This window comes from Apium graveolens, chromosome 1, assembly GCF_009905375.1.
Source record: "Apium graveolens cultivar Ventura chromosome 1, ASM990537v1, whole genome shotgun sequence".
In the NCBI taxonomy this organism is placed as follows: domain Eukaryota; kingdom Viridiplantae; phylum Streptophyta; class Magnoliopsida; order Apiales; family Apiaceae; genus Apium; species Apium graveolens.
The window spans coordinates 11584672-11597514 of NC_133647.1; the positions used below are offsets into that span (position 1 = coordinate 11584672).

Genomic DNA, 12843 nt, shown 5'->3' on the forward strand with positions numbered 1-12843 from the left:
TTTATTCTATGTAGTCAAAGGACTTAGAATTATATAAAAAAGTTAAACCACTTATAAAAAAAACTAACAGAGGGAGTAGTACATCATTGGACATCATGCAGGAGCAATAACCACCTGCTTTCCGACTTAATAACCGCAGGAAAGCCCATTGAGAGCTGCTCCAGCACTCTCGAGACATTGGATTCGATTGCTTCCATGAGCCCGTCGGGTTAACAAATCCTGCGTCAAGCATATATCCGCCAACATTTTCAAAGTAAATGTCCGTGCCATCGGGGAGGTATCTTGCAAAAAAGGCAATATCAAAAAACAGAGTAATGGTGTCTTTTAGCAACCACAGGAAGACAGAGATGAAGGCAATCGCGAGATGATCTAGTAAGTGGCAGCGGAAAAATGTCCCCCTTAACATAAATTTTTTCAATTTTTTACCATTAATTTTTCAATAATATATGAAAGTGCCTTTTAAAAATTCAAAAATATAAACATATTTTTTCAAAATTTGCCTAGTGTCCTCTTAAACGAAAATTCATGGATCCACCTCTAAAGGCAATCAATTACTCTTCAATTCCATAAGTTATCAATTAGAAGGTTCAGCTCTGTCCAGAAGGTAGCAGAAACTTTTACAGTGATTCAGATTTTCATGCTTAAGCTGACAAGAAAGTAGGTATGATACGAACTGAACCTTGCCATGACAAAGCCATTGCAAGACAACACGACAATACAAATTAGTTCGATTACAGGCACAATAATACTACTACAATTCTGAATGCAGGATTACAACCCCAAGAACAAATGATTTAACTACCAAAAGCAACTCGAATAGCTAATAAAGACAACATATTCAAGGGTCCTTTTTATTAGGTACATTTCTCACGGGCCATACCAAGCTTTGATTTGGGCACATCGAAAAGCACCCTGAGATTTTGTTGCTGCATGCTAGCAATGACATTCAGCACAGAATTCACATTATTAGGCGACGCAGCCATTGCAAGACAGGTTATGCTACTTGAGCTGCTGTGTATAAGGAAGTTGTCTTGCGGGAGTGTCATATTAATGCCTTTGAACATGAATGTGATAGTTGGTATTGTTATTGGGACGGAGTAGCATGTGTCGAATCCACCTAGTGATGACACTACTGCAGTTTTTCCCATGCGTCGACGGAATTCATTTCTCACGGCAATGTAGGCTGGTTCCACTAGTCGAGTGAACACAGTTCCTGAAATTCAGAAAAAAGTAGTTGAGCTTTTACTCGAAAAAGGATGCACAAGTGTTATAGGCCAACTATTGGATTTTATAACTTGATACGGTATTAAGAATCTATAATCTGACCCACACTGGATAATGAAAGTGATTTAGGACATCCATGAGTAACAATTTTGCAATATTGAAAACTAAATACAGAACAGTACCTGTATCAATGATAGTTCCAGCTCCATTTGTTGCATTAAACGCCAATGCACTTGCAGGGATGTGCACAATCTTCCTACCAACTTTGATTGCAACCAAGTTTACATAGTAAAGTGAAGATCTGCTGGGATTTTTCAGTAATTGGGTAAACTTCATCCTGACCGGCTGCACGGGCCCTAATCGCAGAGACCCCGAAAAGTTTAAAGACTTGAAACTCGGCAAACAGTACGAGAATGTGGATCGGTACAGGCTTTGGGTTTGGGACAATAATGATAACGGGCCTCGACCAAGGCCTAAAAGTCCTTGTGGAGGCACTGAGCCACCGGTAGTCTTTTGGATACAGCCGAAAGTGTATCCATGAATGACATCAGTAGCTAGTTTGAAGGAGTCTTGTGAGAGATTTGCTGCAACTGAGGATGTTCCATAGGTGGTGTTGAAGCTACATGCTGTGGCTGTGCATGTGGTTTGGTGAGGAACCTGTGAATTCCATGTTATGTTATTTTAGCACAATCACAGTATTTGATCTCAATCCAAAGAAAACACAGATTGTAAGCACTTCAAGCATAAAATGTTCTCCTTCCGTCCAGTTTGATTCTTAACATTTTTCAAATAATGACACACATAATGTGGAAAATGTTGCTCAAGAATCAAATGGGGAGGAGGGAGTAACATTTTATTATTAAATTCTAAAAAATCGAAATATGAAATATCCATAAAAAAATCAGAATGCAATGATACAAGGTCCAAGGGGACCAGAACCTAATGTGGTTGTGGAGGCTAGGTGTTAAAAAGGGACCAGGTTTGCACTATAGTACAATACCCCTCTACATTCTACTTGGAAAATGAGTTTTGCATTTGGAGACAATGATTTATATTTATATCACATGATTGTACATGTATCACTCGTTTTTTCAGCAATGCAAAGTCTTTTGAATATGTGGTGCACACGGTACAGACTACAGTTAACCATGAACTAAAATTATCGCCCCGAGTTCATGAACATACATGTACAATTGTACGGTATGGCATTACATATCCGTGGTATGTGACAGAACGAGGTCGGAGCTGACCTCTGTATGTATTGTACAGTTCGTATTAGGTATACATATTCGTGGCCTGTGACCGATTTTTTTTTTAAAATTTGAGTGTTGATATAACATGGTTAAATATTTGTTTTTTAGCCATAGCTAAGAAACTTTACATTTCCGAGGTGTGTGTAAAATTGCACAGTGAGTTGTCACTTGTCATGCTATATCTTGCTGTTTGTAATGGTAACCCACCATTACATAAACAATGTCGTTATTCGCACAGAGACCAAACTAACTGTTCAAAACGGTCCAAAAAGGCCAAAGGAAAACACCAGGCACTTCCAGATACCTCTATAGTAATAAATTTCTTATTTTATTTAGTAAAAGGAGTTCTTCAGATCTATAAAATCAGAGCTCTGTCGATCAGTAAACTCACCAAACTATTTAAGTCTCTTTTAAGTCATCAAAAACAGAGTAAAAACTAATTTTCTCTAATTATATACGTTTGAGAAAAAGAAATGTGCACGCGAGTATTTAAATTTTTCGATAACCCGGGCAATATTTTACGGTTTATCTGTACTCAGTTTCGATCATGGGATTTCAACAATTTAACGAAAATGAGAATAAGATTTTATTTTATTTTATTTTGAACTGAAATGAGAATAAGATTACAGTACAAAAATATTTTAGAACCTCATTTGTATTCCCGTTAACCAGATTATAATCGCATGACCCAAACATCCCATAAGTGCTATTATTAGAGTGGTCTGGCAATCAAAATCTAAAGATAGGCTATAGCATTTCAGGAGCAGTGTTGCAAAAAACTGAAGTAGCTAAATAAGAGAAATAGATCTTTATATATGACAGTAAGTACCTGTTTGCACTGACTAGCTTTACAACCAAGAGTCTTGAAAGATGTAGATTTGTCAGAAGCAAAAGTAGTAGAAGCACAACCAGTACAGCCAGAACAAGGTAGCCAAGCAGCATCATTACTATTATCAACAGCCATAAGGAATGTTTGTGGTGGTGTACCAACTTTAGCCCTAACAATGTAAGTTGGTGTCTGTAAAATCCCCCGTCCCGATCCAACAGGAACAACTGATCTTCCAGCAACAAGGTTCGACAAGTAGAGCATCCTTGTCGTGTCGTCGGACTGCATTTGAAGCACACTTTCTTCCCATGAGACTTGTTTTTGGGGACGGAATGGTGAACATGGACTATTGACATGGAGGACTTGTAGGGTTGATCCGGATTCCGGGATGTCGCATTTAGGGTCTATGTTTGAAGACTGTGATGGAGATAACAAGAAAATGAGGGTTGTGAAGAGGAGAATGGGAAAGAATGTGGTTGAAGTTGCCATGAGTGAGTGATAGTGAGTATGTTGAAAGAGTGCATTCTATTTGGATATATAGGATATGAGGGGCTAAAATTAGGGTTAAAAGTGAAAGTACACTAATTATTTCAAGTATCACAAGAAAGTAAACAATATGACTTTTACTGTGTTTATAGTTTTACCTAAAGGGATGAAATGCAAAATTTCATGTTTCCTCCTTTTTGCTACTTTAGTAAAATGAATATGAAATGCTTGAAAAGTGTGGAATCACGAAAAGGTGAAACCATGTTTGGTTTTTTTATATGCTTTTTGCATAATGAATTGTGATTGGGGTCTAAATATAATTCTAAAGTAGATCTGTTGTTTTTTACTTGCCCAAAAGGGGTGATAGAACATGGAATTTTTTTCAACTTTTACAATGTCATTTTGTCAATATATATTTAAAAAGGAATCTTAAGCATGGATTTACATTAAGAGAGTAGAATATTTATATATGTAACTCTCATGTGTGTTCTAAAAGTTATTGATTTGGCTGAGTATTCGGCCCTAGTACTTAGATTTTAAATTCAGCTTAAATCTCTGAAGTGAGAGTTATATATCAAAACTATCACTCCAATTATTGGAGACTCGTATGAACCACTCTAATTGAGAATAATTACACTACCTTAAATATGTTACTTTGACCTGACTGAGAATTGTTGACATTAATGGTAGGTACAGGTGGAAGGGGTCGTAACTTTTAAATAAAATCATAGAAACAGCCAAATATGTGTTTCTTTTTTGATTTAATTTCATTACTTTGTCACACTATATATCCCGTATTGAACAATTAGGTTATGCTAAATAGGACGAAGAAGGAACTTATTTTAAAATATTATTATCAGTTTAAAATTTGTTGATTTAGATTATTTTAAATTAATAAGCTCTTTTTATCAACAATATTCTGCGTGAATCGAACGAAGAGACAAAAAAATTAAAATAAGAAATGATATTTTATTTGTTAAGAAAATTTAAAATTTTAAAACTTGAATATTTTATTCATTTATTTTTTAAATTTCATATAAATATTTTTTCTTGAAATTATATATGTATTATAAAAGTTTCCAACTTCAAGATATTTGATCTTTTCAGCTCTTATCAATAAACTTTTTTAATGGAAATTGAAAATAAATATTTGAATTTTTTTAATAAAATTAAAAACAAATATTGAGAGTTTAAATTAATAAAATCAGTTTTCTCTAGAAACTCAATTTTTTATACTGAAAATTATTTGACTATTTTTATAAATTTAAAAAGAAAGTAAGATATTAAAACTAATAAACATTTTTGTATTTTAAATAGAATTAAACTTTTTAAAAGGTTGAAAAAGATATTTAATATTTAATTATATATATCATTCTCATGTGACTGTGAGCAAGCTACGCAATTTGATATTAGTATTGCACAGACACGCGCTGCTGACACAGGATGTCATCCACGTCAACTATTATGCTTATCCGTTAACATTCCTGTTAGTCAACAATTCAAACTAACGGCAGTGTCATTATTCTCAACTAAAGTGGTGCATACGAGTCCCCGATAAATAAAGTGATTTTTTTGATATATGACCCCGAATTCAATGAATACTTTGATATTTAAGCCTTTTAACTTCTTGTAAAATTCAATTTTTGAGTAACCAAGTTCAAAACCGCTTTTATTATAAATTGGCCTCGAGTTAAAACCCGAATTTGACTTTCTCATTTTTTCAAACTATTCCCAAAAAATCAAACGTGAAATTATATATTCTAGTTTTTTAAAGTATTGATATTTATTAAAATGAACATGAATTTTTTTTAAAACTAATATTTAATTATTTTGTCAAAAAATATCAAAAAAACAAGCTCTACTTAAAACTCTATTATTTCTAGTGTGGTATTAAATGTTTAGTATAATTAAATATTTTTACTTTTTATTAATAACGTGTATAACCGTAATAGCCCAACTTCTGGATTATTAAATCTAAATCAAAATTAAAAGAGTATACAACTAAATAATCCAAAATGTTATTAATAAGGTTATTATTACAAATGCGCAGATAAAAACGGAAGTCCAAAATTACCTACTCAAAATTTAAGTCCTTCAACTCCAATGCTATACACCTCGAATTTTAAACGAAAGCTGAAATCGTAATTAATGAGTTACACAGCCCAACAAGGAGCCAATCAATCCAACTAATAGGTCAAGTAACATGTACATATATAAGAAAATACGATAATCATACAATACACGATACAAACACTTTCCATACACTTCAATATTCTTATTCTTATTCGACACATACGATACAGATAACACATAAACAATAATAATTCAAAACTCATATTTCATACCACGACCACTACAACCTGGTGATAACGGTCCTAAATTTTCTAAAAACTGTCACTACAATCCGGTGATCACGGTCTTAAGTTCTTATTCGATATTTTCACAAACCATAGCTGATAGGAATAAATAAATCCTAATTGTATAATTAAATATTACATTGATTGTACAAGGTGTGGGCTGCTAGGCCCCATAAGAAGATATATGATATTCAGACCAGAAAGATTATCACATTGATCAGGCCTGATGGACCAAATCAGGCCTGATGGAACAAAGAAGGCCCAAAACCCTGATTATTAATTAATTTCATAATTAATTAATAAGGGATAAAAACAGCTATTAAGATAAGTCCTAGTGGGGATGTAAATCCTTGTAGATTGGCCTCCAAGGAACCTCATAGGATAAGGAATCAGCTTCCTACTTTCTAGGACTCCTAAGTCTATCCTAATTCAGAGACTTGACCACCAAGTCTCCTATACCAAGTCCAATTCAAGGATTCCCACATCTATATAAGGGGCATCACCCCATAAATCAGAACTACGTTTTTTGACTTGATCCTTGGCAATCAGCAAGGTACGTAGACATCTTGTTAAGGCAGATTGAGTCGCGAAACACAAGAGCAGTCAAATCGAGCCTCGAAACTCACGTTCCTTAGTAATAAATACAGCAATTATATATATTAGTTTTTAATCCATAACATTTGGCGTCGTCTGTGGGAAAGCACAACAACAACCATGGCGAGAACACGGAGAACAATTAGAGCTCTGGAGGAAGGAACACCATCGGGGACAGCCCAGGTGATTTCGTCAACGGTGGAGATACCCCTTCACTCAACTTATGCATCTACTCAAGGGGAAGCCCAGATAGGGGCAACTCAACCTCAGCGACAAGGGACGATTCTACCGGCTATTCAAGGTACGAATCCTCAAGTTCAACAAGTACATGTACCTGTGAATTCTCGACCCGTCGGGCATGAATATTCAACCGTTGTTACTACTAATCCCCCTTATGGGATGCCCCTTTATCCCGAGGTTGGAGGAAGCGGACATGCTGGGCGAAGTGAAGCACGAGGGCAATCGCCCCCTACATACGAGGTTTGGCTCCTATCCCCGAGGATCGGGAATTTTCTGGTCCTTACACTGAGAGAGGCTCTGAATCTTCGGATGATGAGGTAGCCCCAAGAAGGAGGCGTGCTGGCAAAGAACCGATGGCTGATGAAAGCCAACGCCCTCGAAGCACCAAAGGGGCGAATTCCCAAGAAGTGAAGGAAAGGATTAGGGCTCATGAGGCTGAGATTCAAAGGCTGAGGCGCGACTTGGAGGCACACCAGACTACCAGACCCCAAGCACCTCCTAGAGGGAGAAATCCTCCTTCCATCATAGACCTGGACGGTCCGGTGCAGAGAAGGGTTGTTGTCCCAAGGGCTGATCTAAGCAATCTTCTTCCCCTTGGAGATCCTGATGATCCTACTCCGCCTTTCACTGAAGGAATAATGAATACCCATATCTCAAGGAAGTTCAAGATGCCAACTATCAAAGCTTATGATGGCACGGGAGATCCCGCTAATCATGTTAGAACATTCTCTAATGCACTGCTGTTGCAGCCCGTGAATGATGTTATAAAGTATCGGGCCTTCCCTCAAACCCTGTCGGGTATGGCTCAAAGGTGGTACAGTCGCTTGCCCCCTAATTCTATTGGGTCGTTCAGACAATTAAGCCAGGCTTTTATTAAGCAATTCATCAGTGGGAGAGTTCATGAGAAAAGTTCTGCATCTCTTATGAGCATTGTGCAGGGGACAAAGGAATCCTTGAGAGATTACCTGAATCGTTTCACAAAGGAGGCTTTAAAAGTCCCAGACCTTGATGATAAGGTAGCCATGATAGCGCTGCAACAAGGAACTAGAGATGAGTTTTTTAAGATGTCCTTGGCCAAACGCCCCCCTAAAAGCATGTTGCAGCTCCAGGAGAAGGCAGGGAAGTATATCAAAGTCAAAAAAAGAATGAGGAAGACCGTAGTGAGTAATGAGCCCACTGTAGGCAAGAAGCGGAAGACTGATCTTGAGTATATCGCTAAGGACAAGTATCCTAGAACCGAGCAAAACCCTGATTCAACCCCCAAGAAGGGGGGACCTGGGCAAAAGTTCACCGAATACGCTAAGTTGAATGCTCCTAGAAGCCAGATCTTGATGGAAATCGAGAAAGATCGAGATATTCATTGGCCTAAGCCCCTGAAGGCTGATCCTGCCAAGCTAGACAAGAGCAAGTATTGCAGATTTCACAAAGATGTTGGTCACGACACCGATGAGTGTATGCAGCTGAAAGATGAAATTGAGTTCCACATTCGAAAAGGAAGATTGAACAAATACACTGGAGAAGGAGGGGACAGGAATAATAATGGAAGGAAGAACTTTGAAGATCGTAGGAGGGATCAAGACGATCAGGGGCGAAACCCCCAGCCTAGAGGACCAGTTATAAACACAATTTATGGAGGGCCGCGACCTCGAGGGCCTGTGATAAACACGATCTTTCGAGGTCCAACTGCTGCTGGATTATCCAAAAATTCCAGAAAGGCATATATTAGAGAGGTTATGCATATCGTTGGAGAAGCCCCGAAGAGGGCCAGGACAGAAGTAACATTGGCTTTTGATGATTCTGACCTAGAGGGTGTGAAGTTTCCTCATGACGACCCGCTGGTCATAACACAGGTAATAGGAAATAGCCCGGTCAAGAGGGTCCTTGTGGATAATGGTGCTTCAGTAGATATCTTGCTCCATGACGCCTTTCTAAGGATGGGGTATAACAACTCCCAGTTGACACCAACCGACATGCCGATATATGGATTTGCAGGAGTAGAATGTCTTGTGGAAGGGATAATCAAGTTGCCAACCACCATAGGTAGGGAACCAAGGCAAGCAACGTAGATGTTGGACTTTGTGATGGTAAAAGCTAGTTCAACCTATAATGCTATCATGGGAAGAACAGGGATACATGCCTTTAAGGCAGTCACTTCTTCCTACCATTCAGTCATAAAGTTTCCCACCCGGAACGAGATTGGAGAAGAGAGAGGAGATTAAAAAATGGCTAGAAGCTGTTATGTGGCCTCTTTGAGGGCAGATTGAGTCGGGGGGTAGGTTCTTCCTATTGAAGATATGGATGTCCGAGAAAATGATGAGAAGAGAGGAAAGCCAGCAGAAGACTTGGTTTCGATTCCTTTAGACCCCGAGAATTCTGAGAGGATGACTTTTATTGGAGCCACATTAGAGGAGCCCCTTAGAGGGATGTTGGTGAAATTTTTGCAAGAAAATAGTGATGTGTTTGCATGGTCAGCAGCTGATATGCCAGGCATAGACCTGGAGCTGATTACTCACAAGTTAAACGTGGATCCAAGCCGGAAGACAGTGAAACAAAAGAAAAGAAACTTTGCCTCGGAAATACAAGAGACTATAAAACAGGAAGTAGAGAAGCTCTTAGAGGCTGGTTTCATTGAGGAGATTCAATTTCCGGAATGGTTAGCAAACCCTGTAATGGTGAGGAAGGCTAATGGAAAGTGGAGGATGTGTATAGACTTCACTGATCTGAATGATGCATGCCCTAAAGACTGTTTTCCGTTGCCAAGGATTGATACTTTGATTGATGCCACTGTTGGGCATGAGATGCTGAGTTTCATGGATGGATTTAGCGGATACAATCAGATTAAGATGCACAAGGATGATATTCCAAAGGTATCATTCATCACTGACTTTGGTGTTTATTGTTATCTTGTTATGGCATTTAGTCTTAAGAATGCAGGAGCCACCTATCAAAGGTTGGTAAATAAAATTTTTAAGGATCTTATTGGTAAGACTATGGAAGTCTATGTTGATGACATGTTAGTCAAGAGTCTAGTAAAGACTGATCATATAACCCATTTGAGGGAAGCTTTTGAGGTCCTAAGGTACCACAAGATGATGTTAAATCCTACAAAATGTGCTTTCGGAGTAGGATCTGGAAATTTTTTGGGATTGATGGTCTCCAAGAGAGTGATAGAGGCTAACCCTGATAAAATAAAGGCAATCGTGGACATGGAACCACCAAAAACCGTCAAGGATGTTCAGAAGCTCACAGGAAGGGTTGCTGCGCTAGGACGATTCATCTCCAAGTCAGGAGACAAGTGCTTGTCATTCTTCAAGTCACTAAAGAACATTAAGGACTTTGTATGGAATGAGGAAAACCAGAAGGCATTCGAGGAGTTAAAGAAGTATATGGCCCAGGCCCCGTTGTTGGCCAAGCCAGCTTTGAATGAAGTTTTATTCTTGTACTTAGCCATTTCAGAAAGTGCTTTGAGCGCTGTGTTGGTTAAGGAGGAATTGAAAATCCAGAAACCCGTATACTATGTCAGCAAAATTCTACATGATGCTGAGTTGAATTATTCGACTATTGAGAAATTTGCTCTAGCCTTGGTAATGGCTTCGAGAAAACTGCGTCCTTACTTTCAGGCTCATCAGATTGAGGTGCTAACAAATCATCCCCTGAGAAATATCATTCACAGTCCCAAGGCAAGTGGGAGATTGATTAAATGAGCAATAGAGACGGGAGAGTTCGATCTCAAGTATAAGCCACGAACGGCAATAAAAGCCCAGGCACTAGCTGACTTCGTGGTGGAATGTACCATACCCAACCAAGAAGTCGGGGGGAAGGAAGATACCATACCTCAAGACAAGGGAGTCGATAATGGGGACAAAGAGAAGGATGATAAGGAGAAAGAATATTAGGTTCTCTATTTTGATGGAGCATCAAAAATAAACTCTAGTGGAGCAGGATTGGTTTTACAAAGCCCTGATGGGTTCTTAATTGAATATGCTATGAAGTTAGACTTCCCAACCATAAACAATGAGGCAGAATATGAAGCTCTGATAGCTGGTCTTGGCCTAGCTGGAACACTTAGAGTCAAAAACTTAAAGGTCCGTGGAGACTCGAAGCTGATCATATCCCAGGTAAAGGGAGAATTTGAGGCAAGGGATGATACGATGGCTAAGTATGTCCGCCTAGTAAGGGCTGTGATGACCAATTTAATGAATGCCATGTTGAGCACATTCCAAGGGAGAAAAATGCTAAGGCAGATGCATTATCAAAGTTTGCTTCATCCGAGGTAGAAGAAAGTTCAGGAAGTGTGTACTTCCGTGTTTTGAAGACACGAAGCATAGATGTTAAGCTTGTGGCTCCTATAGGCCTGGGGATGTCATGGATTGATCCCATTAAGGCTCACATTCAAACCGGTTGGTTGCCAAGCGATGCAACTAAAGCACGGAAGTTAACTGTTCAGGCACTAAGGTACTCTTTGATAGATGGGATTCTGTACAAAAGATCTTTCGTGGTTCCTTACTTAAGGTGTCTCAGGCCCGATGAGGCACGCTTGGCTCTTGAAGAAGTGCATGAAGGTATTTGTGGGCAACACTTGGGGGGCAGGGCCTTGGCTCATAAGATAACCCGTTTAGGCTTTTATTGGCCAGAAATTATGGTTGATGCCAAAGAATATGTGAAGAAGTGTGACCGCTGTCAGAAGCATGCACCTGTTGTTAGACAACCCCCCGAGATGCTGACCTCTATCAACTCGCCCATTCCCTTTGCTATGTGGGGAATGGACATTCTAAGGCCTTTCCCCATGGCCACGGCACAAAGGAAGTTTCTGATTGTAGCCATTGATTATTTCATCGAGTGGATTGAAGCCAAACCCTTGGCCAAGATCACAACTAAGCAGATTGCACAATTTCTGTGGGAAAATATTATGTGCCGGTATGGAATTCCCCGTATCCTAGTCACCGACAATGGAACACAATTCAATAACGAAGAATTCAAGAAGTACTGTGAAGAAAATGAAATTGAGTTACGGTTCACCTCTGTGGCTCACCCGCAAGCCAATGGGCAAGCAGAGGTAGCAAATCGAATAATCCTGGATGAACTAAAAAAGAGGATCGAGAAATCAAGAAATAATTGGGTGGATGAGATACTTCCAATATTATGGGTCTATAGGACTACCTGTAGAGTCACGACTGGAGCAACTCCCTTCATGTTGGTATATGGGGCAGAAGCAGTTGTTCTCGTGGAGATATCACATTCCTCTCCAAGAATTCAAACTTTCAATGCTGAGGAAAATGAGGAAGGACAAAGGTTGGCTCTGGACTTAATTGATGAAGTGCGAGATGAGGCACATGCAAAGATAGTAGAATATCAGAAAAAGGCTTCATTCTACTACAACCTAAGGGTTAAAGAAAGGTTTTTCAAACAAGGTGACCTAGTCTTGAGAAAGATAGAAGCTTCTGGTGTAGGACAAAAAGGGATGCTTTCCCCGAATTGGGAAGGGCCATACAAAGTCAAGAGTGTTCAAGGTAGAGGAACCTACAAGCTGGAGACAATGGATGGTTTTGAAGTCCCAAGAACTTGGCATGCACAAAACCTGAAGGTTTACTATATGTAGGGCAACTGAATACGATTCTCACTTATCAGGATGACAAGTAGGTTGAAAAGCACCTTGAAGCTTTGCTTGCGTAGGATTTTATATTCCAGGAGAATTTACATTGTTGAGTCATTATTGATAAGGGTCGAACACATACTATGTAAAGTTTTGGAAAACTAGACTTCATATTAATAAGTTTGAAATTATTTCAACCTATGGATGTTTAAGTTGTGGATGTTTAAGATGCGAATAAGAAAGGCAGCATATAAAATAACCCCGAAGGGT

General features: G+C 38.9%; 1 protein-coding gene across 1 annotated transcript; it reads right to left on the minus strand.

The window, feature by feature from the left end:
* Positions 1–647: 647 nt before the first annotated feature.
* Positions 648–3823, minus strand: LOC141660926 (aspartyl protease AED3-like). The gene is made up of 3 exons (XM_074467905.1): positions 3307–3823; positions 1407–1881; positions 648–1213 (listed from the first exon to the last, which is right to left on the minus strand). Exons 1-3 carry the CDS (start codon positions 3790–3792, stop codon positions 855–857), a joined length of 1320 nt encoding a protein of 439 aa, XP_074324006.1. The 5' UTR covers positions 3793–3823; the 3' UTR covers positions 648–854.
* Positions 3824–12843: the final 9020 nt, after the last annotated feature.

Coding starts and splice junctions, on each gene's coding strand:
- LOC141660926 (XM_074467905.1), bottom strand. CDS start 3,792: ATGGCAACTTCAACCACATTCTTTCCCATTCTCCTCTTCACAACCCTC. Junction 1,882..3,306: donor AAGCTAGTCAGTGCAAACAG/GTACTTACTGTC, acceptor TGGAATTCACAG/GTTCCTCACCAAACCACATG. Junction 1,214..1,406: donor TGGAACTATCATTGATACAG/GTACTGTTCTGT, acceptor TCTGAATTTCAG/GAACTGTGTTCACTCGACTA.